This window comes from Physella acuta, unplaced genomic scaffold, assembly GCF_028476545.2.
Source record: "Physella acuta isolate Inbredline_101_S28 unplaced genomic scaffold, ASM2847654v3 ptg000225l, whole genome shotgun sequence".
Lineage (NCBI taxonomy): Eukaryota > Metazoa > Mollusca > Gastropoda > Physidae > Physella > Physella acuta.
In genome coordinates, this window is record NW_026731744.1 from 1086638 (window position 1) to 1112013 (window position 25376).

General features: G+C 48.3%; 1 protein-coding gene across 1 annotated transcript in view; it reads right to left on the reverse strand.

Moving 5' to 3' along the window:
* Window positions 1–2006: 2006 nt before the first annotated feature.
* Window positions 2007–25376, reverse strand: part of LOC131937907 (uncharacterized) — a 39538-nt gene continuing 16168 nt past the window's right edge. Inside the window, exons 2-10 of the mRNA XM_059295626.1 lie at window positions 24891–25030; window positions 17918–18076; window positions 17429–17700; window positions 13787–13988; window positions 13096–13197; window positions 7286–7476; window positions 4708–4812; window positions 3216–4520; window positions 2007–2481 (exon numbers count right to left, since the gene is read on the reverse strand). Of these exons, the coding sequence (XP_059151609.1) occupies window positions 2448–2481; window positions 3216–4520; window positions 4708–4812; window positions 7286–7476; window positions 13096–13197; window positions 13787–13988; window positions 17429–17700; window positions 17918–18076; window positions 24891–24998 (2478 nt within the window). The 5' untranslated portion in view covers window positions 24999–25030 and the 3' untranslated portion in view covers window positions 2007–2447. The remainder of the gene's footprint in view (window positions 2482–3215; window positions 4521–4707; window positions 4813–7285; window positions 7477–13095; window positions 13198–13786; window positions 13989–17428; window positions 17701–17917; window positions 18077–24890; window positions 25031–25376) is intronic.

Consider the following 25376-nt stretch of genomic DNA (forward strand, 5'->3'; position numbering starts at 1 on the left):
GTAGCTAGGCAACACATCAGCCATCACTAGCTAGGCAACACATCAGTCATCAGTATTTAGGCAACACATCAGCCATCAGTAGCTAGGCAACACATCAGCCATCGGTAGCTAGGCAACACATCAGCCATCGGTAGCTAGGCAACACATCAGCCATCGGTAGCTAGGCAACACATCAGCCATCGGTAGCTAGGCAACACATCAGCCATCAGTAGCTAGGCAACACATCAGCCATCACTAGCTAGGCAACACATCAACCATCATTAGCTAGGCAACACATCAGCCATTAGTAGCTAGGCAACACATCAGCCATCAGTAGCTAGGCAACACATCAGCCATCACTAGCTAGGCAACACATCAACCATCACTAGCTAGGCAACACATCAGCCATCGGTAGCTAGGCAACACATCAGCCATCGGTAGCTAGGCAACACATCAGCCATCAGTAGCTAGGCAACACATCAGCCATCACTAGCTAGGCAACACATCAACCATCATTAGCTAGGCAACACATCAGCCATTAGTAGCTAGGCAACACATCAGCCATCAGTAGCTAGGCAACACATCAGCCATCACTAGCTAGGCAACACATCAACCATCATTAGCTAGGCAACACATCAGCCATTAGTAGCTAGGCAACACATCAGCCATCGGTAGCTAGGCAACACATCAGCCATCGGTAGCTAGGCAACACATCAGCCATCGGTAGCTAGGAACCCACCCACACATGATGGCTGTGTGGGGGAGAGATGGGATCAAAAGTTTCAGGATCTAGAAATCGGGATAAACAAATCCCGGCCAAACGAATCCGGAATTTTTGATCAAACCCTTTTCTCTGTCATTACACATACACTCATAGTTTAAACAAAGACATTTGTAGAGGCACAAATGAGTACTTGTCGAGCCGGAAAACCGGTTGAGTACTCGTGTATCCGGCCCTAGTTGAAGCACTAAACACAACTTGACACCACCAGTCTCTCAAGCAGTGCTAACTTCCTTCTAGTGGTACTATGTAAACACAAGGGAGGTAACCATGAAATATATTCATAATTTTAAGACGCCTAGGAGTTGTCCCGCTGAAAATTCTGTGATTTTTGGATTTGTGTGTGCATTTTATCAACTTTTTATTCAATGGTCCAACCCGCCTGTACCTAAGGTCCAACCCGCATGTACCCATGGTCCAACCAGCCTGTACCCATGGGACTTATGGTCCAACCCGCCTGTACCCATGGGACTTATGGTCCAACCCACCTGTACCCATGGTACATGGTCCAACCCGCCTGTACCCATGGTCCAACCAGCCTGTACCCATGGGACTTATGGTCCAACCCGCCTGTACCTATGGTCCAACCCGCATGTACCCATGGTCCAACCCGCCTGTACCCATGGGACTTATGGTCCAACCCACCTGTACCCATGGTACATGGTCCAACCCGCCTGTACCCATGGTCCAACCAGCCTGTACCCATGGGACTTATGGTCCAACCCGCCTGTACCTATGGTCCAACCCGCATGTACCCATGGTCCAACCCGCCTGTACCCATGGTACATGGTCCAACCCGCCTGTACCCATGGTCCAACCAGCCTGTACCCATGGAACTTATGGTCCAACCAGCCTGTACCCATGGGACTTATGGTCCAACCCACCTGTACCCATGGGACTTATGGTCCAACCCGCCTGTACCCATGGGACTTATGGTCCAACCAGCCTGTACCCATGGGACTTATGGTCCAACCAGCCTGTACCCATGGGACTTATGGTCCAACCCACCTGTACCCATGGGACTTATGGTCCAACCCGCCTGTACCCATGGGACTTATGGTCCAACCCGCCTGTACCCATGGGACTTATGGTCCAACCAGCCTGTACCCATGGGACTTATGGTCCAACCCGCCTGTACCCATGGGACTTATGGTCCAACCCGCCTGTACCCATGGGACGTTTGGTCCAACCAACGTACCCACGGGACGTGGTCCAAAAAAAAAGTTGACCAAACCAAACAAAGGTCGACAACCAAATCAGAAGGCTTTAATTACAAGGCATCTCGACATAGTATTATATAACACATAGATAACACAATCATTAAAATAAAGCCATAATTGATTATTCACAATTCAGTTATTGTAGGCGACAGCTGACAATGTCTGTCTAATACAAAAAAATCTGTTGACATTTCTGAAAGAATTGACACTGAAAAATGGCCGATCTTATGTGGCCAACATGCTCAATAGGCTCCAGACGTGGCTCTGTCGTCGATCGAGTGATTGATTTTATCCCAGAGAGCACATCAAAGGCATCACAGCTACACCACGTCCAACTCTCGTGGTGACGTAATCGTACGAGATTCACGATCCTGAAGCAGCTTGTGGTGCGCCACACAGACAGTGCGGCCAAATTTTGAGCGTAGCAGGGGAAACAACCGTCGCTTCACAAAGTTATTTTAATTTTATCAGTTATTGGACTTGGCCCGTCTTGCGTTTTGCCTGTAAAAAACAACAACAACAAAAAAACAACTATTTAACAAAGAATTTTTAAGGGTTTTTTATAAATTTAAATTTTTTTATTCAGATAATCTAATTCAATACAATTTTATAAAGGGGAAAGATGAGACAAGGAGGGAGCACTTATTAATTGTATAGATATTTTTTTTTTTTAAACTGAACTTAAGCAGTTTTTTTTAACTATAAAAACATTTTGGAATTTATTATACACAATTAATTTTTTATGACAAATGAATATAAGAATTCCCGGCTTAATGAATATTTTCAACGCGTTTTTTACATACCAAGGGAAGCTACTCTGTTAATAATCGATAAATAATCCTACCTTGGTTATATCCCCTTATGGAAAAAGTAAAAGTTCCCTTTCAAACCTGACGGTCTATATGGCAAGTAAAGAAGAGTTCACTTGTTTCTGTGACCTCGGTATATGAAGAGATAGTGTGGTCAGCACTATGCCCAGCCGCCTTTACTTTCCCTAACGTGAGTTAGGTACCCATCAGTTGGGTGGACTCAGGGACGGTCTACTGACTTGAACGCGGATTCGAACTCGAGCCTTACGGGATAGCAGTCCAGCTATCTACCACTCCGTCCCACTTAGGGAAGTTTTTTTTTTAAATGGGGAGGGGAGAGGGGTGGGAATGGAGGGGCTAACGATCGGCAAAAAGTCTTGATAAACCTTTCAAATAAAAACCAACAGAGAAGAGAAATTAACTGACTTGACCGTGGGCCGCTCCTCGTGTGTGACGTCAGACTGCGACTCCTTCTTCCTGAGCCACTTGGCCCTGGCGCCCAGATCTCTGCTGGTCCTGACTGGAGACTCGGCGCTAAACACGCCAGACGAGCCCTCGTCCTCGTCAGCTGATTCGCTGCTCTCTGACCCTTCGTAGCCGCCATTTTTGTAAAGGTCAAGGCCATTTGGGGACTGGAAATCAAAAGTGCTGTTTGTGGCCAGATAAGTGGCCGCCCCTTGTGTGGCCACCTGTGTTGCCGCCCTGCTAGAGTTGAGTTGGCCGTCAGTGGCTAGTAAATGGTCTGAGTTGTTTGGTATGGAACATTCTAGAGAATCATGGATGACCTCCAACTTGTTGACCAACGGGAGACGACCGTGCCCCGGTGTCAAGGCCGTGGCCTCTGAAAAGTTCAAGCACGTGGAGTCAGTGCGAATGCTGGAAAAGCCGTCTGTGGTTGTGTCCCTTCGTGTGTCATCGAGTGTGTCGTCAAAGACGTCATCGTAGTCCCGGCTGTCGTCAAGGAAACCGTTGGCGTGCTCCACGTCATTGTGAGCTGACCTTGAACTTTCGGCACGTCTGCGAGTGTCGGGCGAGCCCAGGCCCTGCGTGACGCCGTCTGCTGACCTGCTGGTCTGCAGCCCCGACTTCCCGCCAGAGGCCGACCTGACGCTCGCGCTGGACTTGATCGGACCTCGAGGCTTGTGCATGTGCTGGGACAGGCGGGAGTCACGTGACCAGACGTAGACAGGATGTGACGTGTCACGGGATGAGCTGAGCTCGAAATCTTTCTTGGACATTTTCCTGACCACCCCCGCGCTGTGTTCACAGGCCCCGGGCGGGGGTTTGGTTTGGGCGGCGCCATCTTTAAGCCCAGGGGTGCGGCTGTTGGTGGGCTTACCTTGCGGGCCACTGTGCGGACGGGTCTGGTAAAACTTGTGCAGGTAGTTCACAGACGGCTCATCCTGCGTGAAGGCGATTCGTCCGTTGCCAAAGACAAGTTGGCTGTGCTCGGCGCTGGAGTTAGCCGGACACGGCGGGATGTCGTCCCTCTCGCTCAGGAGCGTCATCTCGCCCTCCTGGTGCCCACACCGCTCCAAGAAACATTCGTGGCACATGGCCTTGACATTGCCGACGTTGCCGACGCTGTGACTGTGTGAGACCCTGCCGCCGTAGGACTGGGCCCTGGCCACGTCGGGCAGCATGTCCAGATCTCTGCGGCCAGTGTTGACCATCATGACGTCAGGCAGGGACATGGCGGCTGGGATGGCCAGTTGGATGGACTTCCTCATGCTGGGGACAGAGGGACAAGTTTTACATAGTTTTTTTTTTCTAACGAATGCGCTTCGTGGGGGTGATGATGGGAGGTGGGGGGGGGGGGAGGTGGGCGTGTGTCTCGTCTTGGGGGAGGGATTTATTTTGGTGATGTCTGTCTATCCGATGATAAAATCTCAGCTGTCAGTGACCTACAGTGACTCACCTGTCAGTTAACGACTCGTCCACGTCACCGCCCACAAAGTTGTTCCGGTGACACAGCTGGTTCCTCACGTGCACGTACTGATGGCGTCGTCCGACGGGGACGGTGCTGGAGGGTGGACAGGTGAAACGTGGGTTAAACATGGGTTCAACACGGGTTAAACACGGGTTAAACACGGGTTAAACATGGGTTAAACGTGGGTTAAACATAAGTTCAATTAGGTTGGGTTAGGTTGAGGGGTTTGGTTTATGATAATATTTGTAAAAACGTTAACTGAGAATACCATTCCCGCCCTTCCACCCCCCCTCCCCCCACCCCCAATGTCAAAAGCCCACCCACGCCAGTGACCGACAAATAACGATGACAGACGGTAAAACACCTCGACCGAACCAGACCATTGGTCATGTGACACGCTAATGGTCTCACGTGATAGCCATTGTCTTCCTGCCGGTTCATGTTTACGGTTACCAAGCAACCGCTCCCTAACGACCAACGGCTGCTGTCCCGAGAGATGGCAGACGACATTGATACTGGAACTATTGAGTCAGACGCGAGGTGTTGTATTAACAAATATTTCATCACACGGGAACACGTGATCATGGCACACAATTAGTCACGTGATTAGATAAATTATGCAGAGTTTTAGTCCCCCGATAGCTTTTCTAGGTAGGCGGGGTGTAATTAATGTCTCGTGGTAAGCGGGATGTAATTAATGTCTCGTGGTAAGCGGGATGTAATTAATGTCTCGTGGTAAGCGGGATGTAATTAATGTCTCGTGGTAAGCGGGATGTAATTAATGTCTCGTGGTAAGCGGGATGTAATTAATGTCTCGTGGTAAGCGGGATGTAATTAATGTCTCGTGGTAAGCGGGGTGTAATTAATGTCTCGTGGTAAGCGGGATGTAATTCTCGTGGTAGGCGGGGTGTAATTAATGTCTCGTGGTAAGCGGGATGTAATTCTCGTGGTAGGCGGGGTGTAATTAATGTCTCGTGGTAAGCGGGATGTAATTAATGTCTCGTGGTAAGCGGGATGTAATTCTCGTGGTAGGCGGGGTGTAATTAATGTCTCGTGGTAAGCGGGATGTAATTAATGTCTCGTGGTAAGCGGGATGTAATTAATGTCTCGTGGTAAGCGGGATGTAATTAATGTCTCGTGGTAAGCGGGATGTAATTAATGTCTCGTGGTAAGCGGGATGTAATTAATGTCTCGTGGTAAGCGGGGTGTAATTAATGTCTCGTGGTAAGCGGGGTGTAATTAATGTCTCGTGGTAAGCGGGGTGTAATTAATGTCTCGTGGTAAGCGGGATGTAATTAATGTCTCGTGGTAAGCGGGATGTAATTAATGTCTCGTGGTAAGCGGGGTGTAATTAATGTCTCGTGGTAAGCGGGGTGTAATTAATGTCTCGTGGTAAGCGGGATGTAATTAATGTCTCGTGGTAAGCGGTATGTAATTAATGTCTCGTGGTAAGCGGGGTGTAATTAATGTCTTGTGGTAAGCGGGGTGTTATTAATGTCTCGTGGTAAGCGGGGTGTAATTAATGTCTCGTGGTAAGCGGGGTGTAATTAATGTCTCGTGGTAAGCGGGGTGTAATTAATGTCTCGTGGTAAGCGGGGTGTAATTAATGTCTCGTGGTAAGCGGGATGTAATTAATGTCTCGTGGTAAGCGGGATGTAATTAATGTCTCGTGGTAAGCGGGATGTAATTAATGTCTCGTGGTAAGCGGGATGTAATTAATGTATACCGTTATATCACATCAACACTGACCCCGTAAAACACTAACCCACCTCACAATAGACTCAGCGGACCCACGAACCCGAATCGGCCCTGACCCGGCTGACCCACATGACCTATGACCAGTGTTCCCACTAAGCTGCGCGGTTGCGCGGCCGCGCAGTAGTTTGAACCTGCCGCGCAGTCATTTTGTAAAATATATTTATCCTTAGACTTTTAGAACACCGCGCACACAAAATGCGTAGCACACACACGCCTATGTTGCCTATGACCCACCACACACACGCCTCTGTTGCCTATGACCCACCACACACACGCCTCTGTTGCCTATGACCCACCACACACACGCCTCTGTTGCCTATGACCCACCACACACACGCCTCTGTTGCCTATGACCCACCACACACACGCCTATTTTGCCTATGACCCACCTACCCGACCCTGACGACCCACATGACCTGTGACCCACCTACCCGACCCTGACGACCCACATGACCTATGACCCACCTCCCGACCCTGACGACCCACATGACCTATGACCCACCTACCCGACCCTGACGACCCACATGACCTATGACCCACCTACCCGACCCTGACGACCCACATGACCTGTGATCCACCTACCCGACCCTGACGACCCACATGACCTATGACCCACCTACCCGACCCTGACGACCCACATGACCCACCTCCCGACCCTGACGACCCTGACGACCCACATGACCTGTGATCCACCTACCCGACCCTGACAACCCACATGACCCACCTACCCGACCCTGACGACCCACATGACCCACCTCCCGACCCTGACGACCCACATGACCTATGACCCACATGACCTATGACCCACCTGAGTGTCTGCCTCCTCCTACAACACCTCCTCCAGCGGCAGCAGTACCTCTTGACCCGGATGATGAGGGCCCGCCGGAGGATGACGTAGAGCCACGGGTTCAAGGTCTGGTTCAAGCTGGCCAGCCGCACGGCTACCAGCCCAAACACGTCGTTCGTGTTGCCCACAGCTAGAGTCACGGCTATGTGGATCTGTGGAGAGATGACACGGCTATATGGATCTGTGGATAGATGACATGGCTATGTGGATCTGTGGAGAGATGACACGGCTATATGGATCTGTGGAGAGATGACACGGCTATATGGATCTGTGGATAGATGACATGGCTATGTGGATCTGTGGAGAGATGACATGGCTATGTGGATCTGTGGATAGATGACATGGCTATGTGGATCTGTGGAGAGATGACATGGCTATGTGGATCTGTGGAGAGATGACATGGCTATGTGGATCTGTGGAGAGATGACATGGCTATGTGGATCTGTGGATAGATGACATGGCTATGTGGATCTGTGGAGAGATGACATGGCTATGTGGATCTGTGGAGAGATGACATGGCTATGTGGATCTGTGGATAGATGACACGGCTATATGGATCTGTGGATAGATGACACGGCTATATGGATCTGTGGATAGATGACACGGCTATATGGATCTGTGGATAGATGACACGGCTATATGGATCTGTGGATAGATGACATGGCTATGTGGATCTGTGGATAGATGACATGGCTATGTGGATCTGTGGAGAGATGACATGGCTATGTGGATCTGTGGAGAGATGACATGGCTATGTGGATCTGTGGAGAGATGACACGGCTATATGGATCTGTGGAGAGATGACATGGCTATGTGGATCTGTGGAGAGATGACATGGCTATGTGGATCTGTGGATAGATGACACGGCTATATGGATCTGTGGATAGATGACACGGCTATATGGATCTGTGGATAGATGACACGGCTATATGGATCTGTGGATAGATGACACGGCTATATGGATCTGTGGATAGATGACATGGCTATGTGGATCTGTGGATAGATGACATGGCTATGTGGATCTGTGGAGAGATGACACGGCTATATGGATCTGTGGATAGATGACATGGCTATGTGGATCTGTGGAGAGATGACACGGCTATATGGATCTGTGGAGAGATGACACGGCTATATGGATCTGTGGATAGATGACATGGCTATGTGGATCTGTGGATAGATGACATGGCTATGTGGATCTGTGGATAGATGACATGGCTATGTGGATCTGTGGAGAGATGACACGGCTATATGGATCTGTGGATAGATGACATGGCTATATGGATCTGTGGAGAGATGACATGGCTATGTGGATCTGTGGAGAGATGACACGGCTATATGGATCTGTGGAGAGATGACATGGCTATGTGGATCTGTGGATAGATGACATGGCTATGTGGATCTGTGGATAGATGACATGGCTATGTGGATCTGTGGAGAGATGACATGGCTATGTGGATCTGTGGAGAGATGACATCTTTATGTCCAGCAACATGCTGCAATACATCACGACATCATCTGACATCACGTCAGACACCACGTCTAACATCACGATGTTTTAAGATTGCGTCGAGTCACGTGACTGGGTAGTTAGACTTGTACAGGTACCATGGGCCAATCTAGTGGATACAATTGTCTGGGTAACCTCCCCTTTTCTGCACCAGTTGTTCCCCCTCGAGTCTGGGTAACCTCCCCTTCATATTCGCACAATTTGTTCCCCCTTCAAGCCTTCAAGAGTTTCCTATCCTTCATTATCGCACCAGTTGTTTCCCCTGCAATATCTTCCCGATACGTCAGGCGTGAAAATACCTCGCACCATTTAGTGTGCTCCGTATTTAACAAGGGGAGTAATCGCAACAAGGGGAGTAATCGCAACAAGGGGAGCTATCGCAGCAAGGGGAGCTATCGCCAGCAGACATTAAGGGAGCTAACCTCAAACATTCAAACCATGGGAGCTAACGCGGGGACTGAGACAAAGGGAGAGGACGCTACATATTCTATTCTCACCGCATCATCACCTGCGGAGATTGCTATCATCAAATAAGGGGAGGTAATGAATAGATAAGGGCGGTAATAAAGAGAAAATAGTTCACAATTAGCCTCAAGTCATAGCAGAAATCACGTGACGTCACATTTACCTCCCAACACTGCTCAGCAAGATAAAAAAAAAAACATTTTTAAATGGAAACAATCGAACAAAAGGTAGAGAATCAGTCGAGTGGAAGAGATAAGGACACGACCAGTGTGGGAGGATGTTATCTCACCAACAAATCTCTAAAACTCCGATCGATACAAATTGTTCTAATCAATCGATACTCAATCATCGATACTCAATAATCGATATTTTAAATTAGCTCACACGGTTGTAGGTGACGTCAGAAGAAGACACCAGACGACAAAATACGACAAAATGTGGACACGACAAGGTAATCAGGGGGTGGAAGGGGGGGGGGTGGGAACCATGGAGGTAATCTCCCTTGACCTCCAACATTGACATCGTCCGACCTGTCTCTTTAGTTTACCCACTCAATCGGATCCTAACCCAAGCCAGACCCTCACTAGCGCCCCCCCCCCCCAGCTGACCTGACATTATGCAAATGCTGACCTGACATTATGTAAATGTCATGGCCACATCTCATGTTTATGTATGACACCATTTACATGTTTACATGTCAGTTATACACGGCATATTTTGTTGTTAGCAGATGGTGGCGTTGGGGTACCTGTAGCCCTCAGGATGGGTGTGATGGGGTACCTGTAGCCCTCAGGATGGGTGTGATGGGGTACCTGTAGGATGGGTGTGATGGGGTACCTGTATGATGGGTGTGATGGGGTACCTGTATGATGGGTGTGATGGGGTACCTGTATGATGGGTGTGATGGGGTACCTGTAGGATGGGTGTGATGGGGTACCTGTAGGATGGATGGGATGGGGTACCTGTAGGATGGGTGTGATGAGGTACCTGTAGGATTGGTGTGATGGGGTACCTGTAGGATGGGTGTGATGGGGTACCTGTAGGATGGGTGTGATGGGGTACCTGTAGGATGGGTGTGATGAGGTACCTGTAGGATTGGTGTGATGGGGTACCTGTAGGATGGGTGTGATGGGGTACCTGTAGGATGGGTGTGATGGGGTACCTGTAGGATGGGTGTGATGGGGTACCTGTAGCCCTCAGGATGGGTGTGATGGGGTACCTGTAGGATGGGTGTGATGAGGTACCTGTAGGATTGGTGTGATGGGGTACCTGTAGGATGGGTGTGATGGGGTACCTGTAGGATTGGTGTGATGGGGTACCTGTAGGATTGGTGTGATGGGGTACCTGTAGGATGGATGTGATGGGGTACCTGTAGGATGGGTGTGATGGGGTACCTGTAGGATGGGTGTGATGGGGTACCTGTAGGATGGATGGGATGGGGTACCTGTAGCCCTCAGGATGGGTGTGATGGGGTACCTGTAGCCCTCAGGATGGATGTGATGGGGTACCTGTAGCCCTCAGGATGGATGTGATGGGGTACCTGTAGGATTGGTGTGATGGGGTACCTGTAGGATTGGTGTGATGGGGTACCTGTAGGATGGGTGTGATGGGGTACCTGTAGGATGGGTGTGATGGGGTACCTGTAGGATGGGTGTGATGGGGTACCTGTAGCCCTCAGGATGGGTGTGATGGGGTACCTGTAGCCCCAAACACCGCTCTTATTTGTCAGACTGACGTGACATGTCCAACCAGTTTTGTCAGACTGACGTGACCCGTCCAACCAGTTTTGTCAGACTGACGTGACCCGTCCAACCAGTTTTGTCAGACTGACGTGACCCGTCCAACCAGTTTTGTCAGACTGACGTGACCCGTCCAACCAGTTTTGTCAGACTGACGTGACCCGTCCAACCAGTTTTGTCAGACTGACGTGACCCGTCCAACCAGTTTTGTCAGACTGACGTGACCCGTCCAACCAGTTTTGTCAGACTGACGTGACCCGTCCAACCAGTTTTGTCAGACTGACGTGACCCGTCCAACCAGTTTTGTCAGACTGACGTGACCCGTCCAACCAGTTTTGTCAGACTGACGTGACCCGTCCAACCAGTTTTGTCAGACTGACGTGACCCGTCCAACCAGTTTTGTCAGACTGCCGTGACCCGTCCAACCAGTTTTGTCAGACTGACAAAAGACAGCTACTATGTCACCACGAACCACGTGACTAAAGCCAACTATCGATTTTTTGTGGTCTCGAGTTGTTAGATCGATAAACATGATCAGGATTATTGGGTCCACCAAAGCTGATCGATCACACGCCATAGTTATCTGTCCTCGACTGGTCCAACCATGGTCGTCTGGCCATGCGACCCCTGGACAGAGAGGTCAACTGACCCCTGGACAGAGAGGTCAACTGACCCCTGGACAGAGAGGTCAACTTACCCCTGGACAGAGAGGTCAAGTGACATCAGAACAAAAAAGGTCAACTGACGTCAGGGTAAGGTGATTAAAGCGTGCACTCGTGGTGAAAAAGTGGGTTGGGGTTACAGTTCACAATGTATCTAAGTTTTTTTTATCCGCCAATCAAACTGTGTAGGCGGCAGGTCATGCTGACATTGGAGGCTGCCACTTAGAGATAATGGCAGATCGCTAACGATTGGCCCGCTTGATGTGGTGGGAGCGGGGGGGGGCTTATTCAATTAAACGGTGTAATCTATCCAGTTGTCAAATTAAACGATAGTTAAACATTCGTTTAATCAGGCAACTATGTGACACGCCCCCACTTTCTCTGGCACGCCCCCACTTTCTCCAGCACGCCCCCACTTTCTCTGGCACGCCCCCACTTTCTCTAGCACGCCCCCCACTTTCTCTAGCACGCCCCCACTTTCTCTGGCACGCCCCCACTTTCTCTGGCACGCCCCCACTTTCTCTGGCACGCCCCCACTTTCTCTGGCACGCCCCCACTTTCTCTAGCACGCCCCCACTTTCTCTGGCACGCCCCCACTTTCTCTGGCACGCCCCCGCATCTATCTGGCACTCCTGTCTGTGGTCAAGCGTTATTGTAGACATCAGTTCCAGCGATGTGTGTGTGTGTGGGGGGGGGGTGGCTGAATGTCAAGATCGATCATATATAACACTAGACCAGGGACAAAGTGATATGGGCGCCTAAAGGATTTTACTTGGTTATTTCCCTTCGTGTGATTCAGTCGGTGGTCAGTGGGACAGTAGTGTCGCTTTGTGGATCAATATAAGAGTGTCTAGCATAGGGGTGTCATAGAGGTGTCATAGGGGTGTATAGCATAGGGGTGTCATAGGGGTGTCTAGCATAGGGGTGTCATAGGGGTGTCTAGCATAGGGGTGTCTAGCATAGGGGTGTCATAGGGGTGTATAGCATAGGGGTGTCATAGGGGTGTATAGCATAGGTGTGTCTAGCATAGGGGTGTATAGCATAGGGTGTCTAGCATAGGGGTGTCTAGCATAGGGGAGTCTAGCATAGGGTTGTCTAGCATAGGGGTGTCTAGCATAAGGGTGTCATAGGGGTGTCTAGCATAGGGGTGCCTAGCAAAGGGGTGTATAGAATAGGGGTTTATAGCATAGGGGCGTCTAGCATAGGGGTGTCTAGCATAGGGGTGTCTAGCTTAGGGGTGTCTAGCACGGGGGTGTCAAGGTAAAGTTAAACATGGCCACATCTAGGATTGTCTCTCTGTGCTTATTTATGAAGTCACACAAGAGTGGGGGTGGTGGGGGTCTAACCCCTAACATGAGTCGGCATCATGTGATCGGCATCACGTGATTGAGTACTCACCATGAGCGGGGCCCAGCAGACGGCGAAGATGGTGGTGATGGCGCACATGACGACTATCATCTGCAGCTCGATGTCTTTCTGTTTTCTTCTCTTGGCCATGGCCTGTCAACATACAGGTCCCACATCAGCTAGGTCAAAGGTCGTAGGTCAAAGGTCATGGCTAACATGTCACAAGTCAAACAAAAGTCTGCTGTCTGTCAAACTTTACCTGACGTCTGTCAAAGTTTACCTGACGTCTGTCAAAGTTTACCTGCCGTCTGTCAAAGTTTACCTGCTGTCTGTCAAACTTTACCTGACGTCTGTCAAAGTTTACCTGCTATCTGTCAAAGTTTACCTGCTGTCTAGCCGTGTTTACCTGCTGTCTAGCCGTGTTTACCTGCTGTCTAGCCGTGTTTACCTGCCGTCTAGCCGTGTTTACCTGCCGTCTAGCCGTGTTTACCTGCTGTCTAGCCGTGTTTACCTGCTGTCTAGCCGTGTTTACCTGCTGTCTAGCCGCGTTTACCTGCTGTCTAGCCGTGTTTACCTGCTGTCTAGCCGCGTTTACCTGCTGTCTAGCCGTGTTTACCTGCTGTCTAGCCGCGTTTACCTGCTGTCTAGCCGTGTTTACCTGCTGTCTAGCCGTGTTTACCTGCTGTCTAGCCGTGTTTACCTGCTGTCTAGCCGTGTTTACCTGCTGTCTAGCCGTGTTTACCTGCTGTCTAGCCGTGTCCTCCAGCACCGAGTCCGCCATGATGACGCTGTTGGTGCTGCCTGTGCTGTGTTTCCTGCGGTAGTCTCGAACCCGCGCCAGTGTGGCCACAACCACCAGGTTACACACCACCATCACCAGCACCAGCAGCAGGTTCAGCAGTGAGTACAGGTAGCCGTAGGCCGCGGTCACGGGATTGCTCGTCCTGGGGACACAAGGGGGGGGGGGGGGCTCAAACTTTGTTGTAACAATAAGATTTTATATGTTCGCGTCAAGTTTGTGCAGCTAAGTACAGGACGTGCCAATATGCCAAGTTTGTGCAGAGAAATAATGTGACGTCAGCAGACATTTGCATAAATCACGTGACCGTTTAAAGGGCGGGGTGATGTATCTGGCCAGCTCGTCACGACAGTGGGTTGCATGGAGGGGGGGGGGTATCTGTGGGGGTGGAGGTGGTCTGCAGTCGGTGTTGGCTTATGGGGGTCGGGATGTGTGCTAATTCCAAGGTCAGTTGAGGAGTTGTGGGTGGGAAGGGAGGATGCTGGTCAGGGTTGTAGCCTACAGCCCGGTTTTACCACTACAATGTTAGCCCATCTCTCCCCACTACAATGTTAGCCCATCTCTCCCCACTACAATGTTAGCCCATCTCTCTCCACTACAATGTTAGCCCATCTCTCTCCACTACAATGTTAGCCCATCTCTCCCCACTACAATGTTAGCCCATCTCTCCCCACTACAATGTTAGCCCATCTCTCTCCACTACAATGTTAGCCCATCTCTCTCCACTACAATGTTAGCCCATCTCTCCCCACTACAATGTTAGCCCATCTCTCCCCACTACAATGTTAGCCCATCTCTCCCCACTACAATGTTAGCCCATCTCTCCCCACTACAATGTTAGCCCATCTCTCCCCACTACAATGTTAGCCCATCTCTCTCCACTACGATGTTAGCCCATCTCTCCCCACTACAATGTTAGCCCATCTCTCCCCACTACAATGTTAGCCCATCTGTCCCCACTACAATGTTAGCCCATCTCTCCCCACTACGATGTTAGCCCATCTCTCCCCACTACGATGTTAGCCCATCTCTCCCCACTACGATGTTAGCCCATCTCTCCCCACTACAATGTTAGCCCATCTCTCCCCACTACAATGTTAGCCCATCTCTCCCCACTACAATGTTAGCCCATCTCTCCCCACTACAATGTTAGCCCATCTCTCCCCACTACAATGTTAGCCCATCTCTCCCCACTACAATGTTAGCCCATCTCTCCCCACTACAATGTTAGCCCATCTCTCTCCCCACTACAATGTTAGCCCATCTCTCCCCACTACAATGTTAGCCCATCTCTCCCCACTACAATGTTAGCCCATCTCTCCCCACTACAATGTTAGCCCATCTCTCCCCACTACAATGTTAGCCCATCTCTCCCCACTACAATGTTAGCCCATCTCTCCCCACTACAATGTTAGCCCATCTCTCCCCACTACAATGTTAGCCCATCTCTCCCCACTACAATGTTAGCCCATCTCTCCCCACTACAATGTTAGCCCATCTCTCCCCACTACAATGTTAGCCCATCTCTCCCCACTACAATGTTAGCCCATCTCTCCCCACTACAATGTTAGCCCATCTCTCCCCACTACAATGTTAGCCCATCTCTCCCCACTACAATGTTAGCCCATCTCTCCCCACTACAATGTTAGCCCATCTCTCCCCACTACAATGTTAGCCCATCTCTCCCCACTACAATGTTAGCCCATCTCTCCCCACTACAATGTTAGCCCATCTCTCCCCACTACAATGTTAGCCCATCTCTCCCCACTACAATGTTAGCCCATCTCTCCCCAGTACAATGTTAGCCCATCTCTCCCCACTACAATGTTAGCCCATCTCTCCCCACTACAATGTTAGCCCATCTCTCCCCACTACAATGTTAGCCCATCTCTCCCCACTACAATGTTAGCCCATCTCTCCCCACTACAATGTTAGCCCATCTCTCCCCACTACAATGTTAGCCCATCTCTCCCCACTACAATGTTAGCCCATCTCTCCCCACTACAATGTTAGCCCATCTCTCTCCACTACAATGTTAGCCCATCTCTCCCCACTACAATGTTAGCCCATCTCTCCCCACTACAATGTTAGCCCATCTCTTCCCACTACAATGTTAGCCCATCTCTCCCCACTACAATGTTAGCCCATCTCTCCCCACTACAACACAGAAGACTGTGGGCTAAATCATCATCCAGAGGTCAACTGTCATCCCCACCGTCATCGTCGTAACGACTGACCCACACGTTGACCCACACGTTGACCCACACGTTGACCCACACGTTGACCCACACGTTGACCCACACGTTGACCCACACGTTGACCCACACATACCACACGAGCGTCTAGGACTGACCCACATGGGTCACATATTTCCGACCTCATCTGATCCACTGGATCTAATTCAATATAACATGACAGCAGGATGACGCGTTCTATGGTTGGGAGTGGGGGAAATGTGGGGTGGTGGTAGGGAGAGGGGTAGTGGGTAGTGGGAGTTTGTCGGAACTGTACGTGATCGGTTGCTTCCACTTGGCATTTCGTTTTCTCTCCCTTTCTCTCTCCCTCCTTCTGTCTTTGTATTGCTTAGCTGGTCACACTGTCACGTGGTCACACAGCTGGTCAAGTGGTTACACTGTCACGTGGTCACACATCTGGTCATGTGGTCACACATCTGGTCACGTGGTCACACATCTGGTCACGTGGTCACACAGCTGGCACTAACCGGCCAACAGATGACCAAGACAATCATTGAATGATTGAACTGATTTATTCAGACCTCGCGTGCAAGCATGCTGGACGTCATCACGTGATATAAACTAATGACGTCATCCATTCACTCGTGTACATTAAAAGGTGAGCGAGAGGTCAGCTGTTTAACTGTCGGCACGTGCTGTTTCTAATTATACTGGTGTTTAATTAATTTATGCATGGCTATATTTAATTAGTAGTCAGACATTTACATATTGTTTTTATCGAATGTATGTTGTTGTGCTATTTTTGTTTCCGTCAATCTGTGCTGATAATAAAAGAATCGAAGCTAAAAATAGATGAGAGGACACAATTTTCAGATACATGTCTAGACATTGAGACAGAGAAACTCAACAATTTCTTTAGACTCTAATATTGACCCATCTCTTCTTCCCCCGTCCTGGCTAACACAGCTGAGAATGTCTAAAGCGTTAGAAGCGTACAAGTGGGTGTTGAGAACACATTGGCTGTAGTTATAGCTGGTTGAACACCCACACTAAACGGAAGTTGAACAAGCACCAAGACTTACCGGAAGTTGAGAAAGCACCAAGACTTACCGGAAGTTGAACAAGCACCAAGACTTACCGGAAGTTGAACAAGCACCAAGACTTACCGGAAGTTGAACAAGCACCAAGACTTACCGGAAGTTGAAAAAGCACCAAGACTTACCGGAAGTTGAACAAGTACCAAGACTTACCGGAAGTTGAGAAAGCACCAAGACTTACCGGAAGTCGAGAAAGCACCAAGACTTACCGGAAATTAAGAAAGCACCAAGACTTATCGGAAGTTGAACAAGCACCAAGACTTACCGGAAGTTGAGAAAGCACCAAGACTTACCGGAAGTTGAGAAAGCACCAGGTCTTTGGATACTGCAGGACGTATTCACCGAAGCCGAACATGGGCAGCAGACCGAAGAAGAGCACGAAGCCCCAGATGACCAGCATGACGAGGCGCGCGGCCCCAGGAGCGCAGTGTTTGGTGTAGAAGAAGGTGTACTTGACGAACAGAAACCGCTCGATGGCCATGGCGCTCACAATCAGGGGCGTGGTCAGCCCAAAGCAGATCATGATGAATCCGTTAAACCTGCACAGGTGCTGACCCCCGGGCATCTAAACATCAACACATCATGAATACATCATGAATACATCATGAATACATTATTATACAATTCAAAAACATACCTGAACTAAAGTCACTTCCTCCCTTCCTTAGGTTTTTAACATTTTAAAAACAAATTTATTTCTAAATAATTCACAAACAACATAAAGTTCAAATCGCATTGACCTTTGACTATCAAATGTCACGTGACCACGAGACGTAACACACCTGAATGTCGTTAATGTACGACGCCAGCGTGACCGGTGTGGTGAGGACGATGCCGATGAGATCGTTCCACACCAGCCCCGCCACCAGACTGTGGAACATCAACCTCTGGGACTCCATGCGGCTCCTGTGGAGGATCTTCAGGGCCAGGATGTTGCCCACCTGCAAGGGGTCAAAAGTCAGAGGTCATCTCGGGGTCGTTTCCAGATTTGATGTCTGCTATACGGATGCAGCTGTTGTAAGATGGGACGGCGTGGTCATTTGGTAGAGCACTCACTTCTAACCCTAGTCTCGAGTTCGAATCTCGGTCCTGACGAGTCTGCAGGACCTACCTGAGTCCACCCAGCTTTAATGGGTACCTGACTCACTTAGGTGAAGTAAAGGCGGCTGGGCATAATGTTGACCACTTCATACCGTCAAAAGGCCAAAGTCAAGAAACAAGTAAACGGATTTTCCCGATGGATCCTTTGGGCTGATAGAGAACTTTAATGTTACGATACCTGAGTATGGCTCACATTGACCCATGTAATCAACTATTATGGCGACCCATGTTGACCCATGTAATCAACTTTATGGCGACCCATGCTGACCCATGTAATCAACTATTATGGCGACCCATGAAATCAACTATTATGGCGACCCATGATGACCCATGTAATCAACTTATATGGCGACCCATGTTGACCCATGTAATCAACTATTATGGCGACTCATGATGACCCATGTAATCAACTATTATGGCGACCCATGATGACCCATGTAATCAACTATTATTGTTGTCATGCGCTGTCAATCAGGTTAATTTAATTACCATATTTCACGCTAGGATGTCTCATGACGAAATTGATTTCTCTAAGACTACCCCATGACTCCAAATCCTAAGAGATTTTAAACCACGTGACTTGTTTAATGGCAGTTTTAGCATACAACGGCCATGCGCTTATTTTTAGCCTTATTTGCATATTTGTCCAATGCAGATGCGTGTATGTGAGTGGACCCCAACCATTGTTTGTATGAAGCCCCACATCTTAACTAGCCCCACATCACAACTAGCCCCACATCACAACTAGCCCCACATCTTAACTAGCCCCACATCACAACTAGACCCACATCACAACTAGCCCCACATCACAACTAGCCCCACATCACAACTAGCCCCACATCTTAACTAGCCCCACATCACAACTAGACCCACATCACAACTAGACCCACATCACACCACAACATCACAACTAGCCCCACATCACAACTAGCCCCACATCACAACTAGCCCCACATCACAACTAGCCCCACATCACAACTAGCCCCACATCACAACTAGCCCCACATCACAACTAGCCCCACATCACAACTAGCCCCACATCACAACTAGCCCCACATCACAACTAGCCCCACATCACAACTAGCCCCACATCACAACTAGCCCCACATCACAACTAGCCCCACATCACAACTAGCCCCACATCACAACTAGCCCCACATCACAACTAGCCCCACATCACAACTAGCCCCACATCACAACTAGCCCCACATCACAACTAGCCCCACATCACAACTAGCCCCACATCACAACTAGCCCCACATCACAACTAGCCCCACATCACAACTAGCCCCACATCACAACTAGACCCACATCACAACTAGCCCCACATCACAACTAGCCCCACATCACAACTAGACCCACATCACAACTAGACCCACATCACAACTAGACCCACATCACAACTAGACCCACATCACAACTAGACCCACATCACAACTAGACCCACATCACAACTAGACCCACATCACAACTAGACCCACATCACAACTAGACCCACATCACAACTAGACCCACATCACACCACAACATCACAACTAGACACACATCACAACTAGACCCACATCACAACTAGACCCACATCACAACTAGACCCACATCACAACTAGACCCACATCACAACTAGACCCACATCACACCACAACATCACAACTAGACCCACATCACAACTAGACCCACATCACAACTAGACCCACATCACAACTAGACCCACATCACAACTAGACCCACATCACAACTAGACCCACATCACAACTAGACCCATATCACAACTAGACCCACATCACAACTAGACCCACATCACAACTAGACCCACATCACAACTAGCCCCACATCACAACTAGCCCCACATCACAACTAGACCCACATCACAACTAGACCCACATCACAACTAGACCCACATCACAACTAGACCCACATCACAACTAGACCCACATCACAACTAGACCCACATCACAACTAGACCCACATCACAACTAGACCCACATCACAACTAGACCCACATCACAACTAGACCCACATCACAACTAGACCCACATCACAAGTAGACCCACATCACAACTAGACCCACATCACAACTAGACCCACATCACACCACAACATCACAACTAGACCCACATCACAACTAGCCCCACATCACAACTAGCCCCACATCACAACTAGACCCACATCACAACTAGACCCACATCACAACTAGACCCACATCACAACTAGACCCACATCACAACTAGACCCACATCACAACTAGACCCACATCACAACTAGACCCACATCACAACTAGACCCACATCACAACTAGACCCACATCACAACTAGCCCCACATCACAACTAGACCCACATCACACCACAACATCACAACTAGACCCACATCACAACTAGACCCACATCACAAGTAGACCCACATCACAACTAGACCCACATCACAAGTAGACCCACATCACAACTAGACCCACATCACAACTAGACCCACATCACAACTAGACCCACATCACAACTAGACCCACACCACAACTAGACCCACATCACAACTAGACCCACATCACAACTAGACTTACATCACAGCACAACATCACAAGATTTCTGTCTTAAATATTTCAAGCCAGCAACATTTTTGCCAGACAAAAGTTTTAGAACATTCGGCAGTCAGCCAGTAGTTTTTACTGTAAAGGTATTTGGTTTATCTATTTTAGACCTATTTGTCTTGGCTTGACTAAACGTCGATTGTTTGACTTATGCGTTCCTCGACTAATTTGTTCCACGACAAATTTGCACCTAGACTAATCAGTTCCTATTCTAATTTGATTTACGACTAATTTGTCCCTCTAATAACAGTTTCCTCGATTAATCTGTTCCCTGACTAATCTGTTGCCTGACTAATCTGTTCATTGACTAATCTGTTCCTCGGATAATGCCTTCCTTTCATCATCCGTCCAAATACCAAACCTATTTTCACATGGTTAAAATGTTAAAATTCCCCACCTAACAGTCTTCTCCCCTAACCCAGCTGCCGTCTGCCGCGGCTCAAGAACTTTAACTCGTTTAACTCGAGCATCGTCTGCTGTTTCCGACCTTCACCTTCAGGGCAAACTATAATTAGCGCGTGGCTGGAAGGAAGAGTTAATGAGTGCTAATTTCTGGGGTAGGAAATGAAGGGTTTGTGCTATGGGATGGGGTAGCGCCGGCTAATCGGTTGAGATAATCCGCTCCTGTCCAGGTAACCCAAAATATTATGGTACATCCGGGTCTAACGGGGTCTCCACAAACTAGGTCACGTGCGAGTACCCGAATAGTTGTCAGAACAGTCCCACGGCTAAACCACAAATTATCGTGCGATTAGGCCGATGTTTTAAAAAAAACGCTTGACCAAAAAAAATGTTTATAGGAAACATTGAATGAAAATGTTTTACAGCGAGTTATAAAAACAGAATCCAGTCTGGTAGCATCACGAAGTCAGTGAATCAATACACCAGCAGCACTGACCTGCATCACCAACTAGCACCATCATCACCACCCCACAACTCACACCACCACCATCTCAAACCACATCACCACACACACACACACACCACCACCATCACTCACACACCACCACCACCATCCCCACCACCACCATCCCCACCACTCACACACCACCACCACCATCTCCACCACTCACACTACTACCACTCACACCACCACCACCAACATCCCCACCACTCACACCACCAACATCCCCACCACTCACTCACCACCTCACACACCACCACCACTCACACACCATCTCCACCACCCACACCACGACCGACTTAGCGAGACAATCAGCTAGTGCAAACGTTCCCCCCCCCCCCCTCAGTGTGATGAAAGCTGTTAACTAACCCTGTAATTACTGTCGTAAAATTTGACCGTGGAGAAACTCTGTTTACACGTGTACAGCTCCAAGTTATTTGGAAGCTGTAAGTTAGTTTATTGGGAGCTGTAGTTAGTTGATTGGGAGCTGTAGTTAGTTTATTGGGAGCTGTAGTTAGTTGATTGGGAGCTGTAGTTAGTTTATTGGGAGCTGTAGGTTAGTTTATTGGGAGCTGTAGTTAGTTTATTGGGAGCTGTAGATAGTTTATTGGGAGCTGTAAGTAAATTTATTGGGAGCTGTAGATAGTTAATTGGGAGCTGTAGGTTAGTTTATTGGGAGCTGTAAGCTAGTTTATTGGGAGCTGTAAGTAGTTAATTGGGAGCTGTACGATGCTGTGATGGTTGCTGTTCTGTTAATCCCAACCCTGTTAAGTTTATGTTAAAAATTAGGTACTGGAAAAAAACCATGTAACCTACTTAAGACAATGTGTGTGGTTTGTCTGTGTGTGTCTATGAGGTGGGGGGGGGGCGGTAGTTACGTGTGGGGGGGGGGGGGGCGGTAGTTACGTGTGGGGGGGGGGCGATGCCAGGCTAGCAGATTGTGTGGGTTCAAAAAACGTTGGTCGTTTGCTTTTCTACCTACGGCAAACATGACGGCAATAAAGTGCCGCCTACAGCCGAGATTTAGTAAAACGTCACACAACCTGGGGGGGGGGGGGGGGGGGGGATTTCCAATTCGATTATCAGAGCTATAAAAAGCCCAGCGCGCCATTTCCGCTGGCCACTATATCAACAGAAAAACTCCGTCAAGTAGTGGCCAGTAGATTATCTCCCCTTGTTTTCATAATTCACTTTTTATTGCCCAGGACTCGATACTTGAGATCGATATTCGGTCGCTGCACCCACTGCGCATGCGTTATTGTACAGGAAATGGGTTCGGCAAGGACACGGCCTTCAAGTTTACACCGGAAGTTCAACACAGTGCCAAGAAAAAAAATCTCGACAGAAAGGGTATGAAACCGGAAGTGTACAAAAACACCATAAAGTCTACCTTTGACACCTAAACACCATAAAGTCTACCTTTGACACCTAAACACCATGAAGTCTACCTTTGACACCTAAACACCATAAAGTCTACCTTTGACACCTAGATGGGCAAGTCTGAGCAATTATACTTTGTCTTGCATATATTTGCATACATTAACCTTGGTCACAGTCAACACGATGTGTGGTGTCATGTCATGTGTGGTGTCATTTCTGACTGTGTATACTTTTTTTCTACGCACTGGGTCAAAGCTCATAAGGGACCACTTTTAACTATAACCAACAGGCTCTACAGGTTTTTACAAACGTGTTGTATTTTAAACAAATGATGTGATGTTAAATAAAAAAGACAGCAAAGCTTAGTTTTGTTATAGGATAGTAAACTCCATTAGGAACAGTAGCCTACGTCATCTGCGTTTTTTTGGCTGGGGTATTACTGGTGTGGGGTGATGGGGTGTTAAGGTGGTTGGTTAGTGGGGTGTTACGATAGTGGGGTGGTGGGGTGTTAAGGTGGTTGGTTAGTGGGGTGTTACGATAGTGGGGTGGTGGGGTGTTAAGGTGGTTGGTTAGTGGGGTGTTACGATAGTGGGGTGGTGGGGTGTTAAGGTGGTTGGTTAGTGGGGTGTTACGATAGTGGGGTGGTGGGGTGTTAAGGTGGTTGGTTAGTGGGGTGTTACGATAGTGGGGTGGTGGGGCGTTAAGGTGGTTGGTTAGTGGGGTGTTACGATAGTGGGGTGGTGGGGTGTTAAGGTGGTTGGTTAGTGGGGTGTTACGATAGTGGGGCGGTGGGGCGTTTGGTGATGTGACGGGGTGTTTGGTGGGGTGACGGGGTGTTTGGTGGGGTGACGGGGTTCTTGAGAGACTGGAAGCGGTCTGAATGCCAATAATTTTAAAATCTAGACTGTTACATCAGTCAGATATTCAAATCAGTCATATATTTACATCAGTCATATATTCACATCAGTCATATATTTACATCAGTCAGATATTCAAATCAGTCATATATTTACATCAGTCAGATATTCAAATCAGTCATATATTTACATCAGTCAGATATTCAAATCAGTCATATATTTACATCAGTCATATATTTACATCAGTCATATATTTACATCAGTCATATATTTACATCAGTCATATATTTACATCAGTCAGATATTCAAATCAGTCATATATTTACATCAATCAGATATTTATGCCAGTTTGTTAAATTTAAAAAAATAATGACTCGATGAGTTTAATTTAATTGATTACAATCACAGAATGTACAGCCGATGAAAAACGTTTGATTAGGGTCATTAACCTTTTTGACATTTTGCCTAAATCTTGTGGCTGTACGCCCTGTGACGTCAGCATTTTTTGGGTAAACATAAAAAACACAGCACAACAACTTGGGTCAGGTAATTGGATTAGTAGACACGGTGGTTAGCAGGTAACACAAATAGGTGAGGGGGAGGGGCTGGTGGGGAGGAGGGGCGAGAGGAATGTGACGTCACCAGACACACATGACCAATTGACCTTGACTCACCAGACACACATGACCAATTGACCTTGACTCACCAGACACACATGACCAATTGACCTTGACGTCACCAGACACACATGACCAATTGACCTTGACTCACCAGACACACATGACCAATTGACCTTGACGTCACCAGACACACATGACCAATTGACCTTGACGTCACCAGACACACATGACCAATTGACCTTGACTGACCAGACACACATGACCAATTGACCTTGACTCACCAGACACACATGACCAATTGACCGCTACTTACCAGTCCAGCCAGACACATCAGGATGGGGGAGACGATGGTGGCGCCAGTGTACACGAACTGGGTGCTGTTGCCAGTTGTGTTCATGGTGGTCTCCTGGTTCAAATCCATCTCAGCTCAGTCTGTCGAGACGACTACATCACCTGGAACAAGATCAGATGGAGATATATATATATATATATATATATATATATATATATATATATATATATATATATATATATATATATATATATATATATATATATATATATATATATATATATATATATATATATATATATATATATATATATATATATATATATATATATATATCCCAAATGTGCATATAGCATTGCTTTAGGTGCGATAGTATCTCGCCCTTTATTTTATTTACATTTATCATTTGAGAGCTCATCACTATTTCTCACCTGGAACAGGCGAGGGGGTTGGGCGAGGGGGCTGGGGAGGGGGCAGAGAATCCCACCTGGAGCAGCCACTCAGACA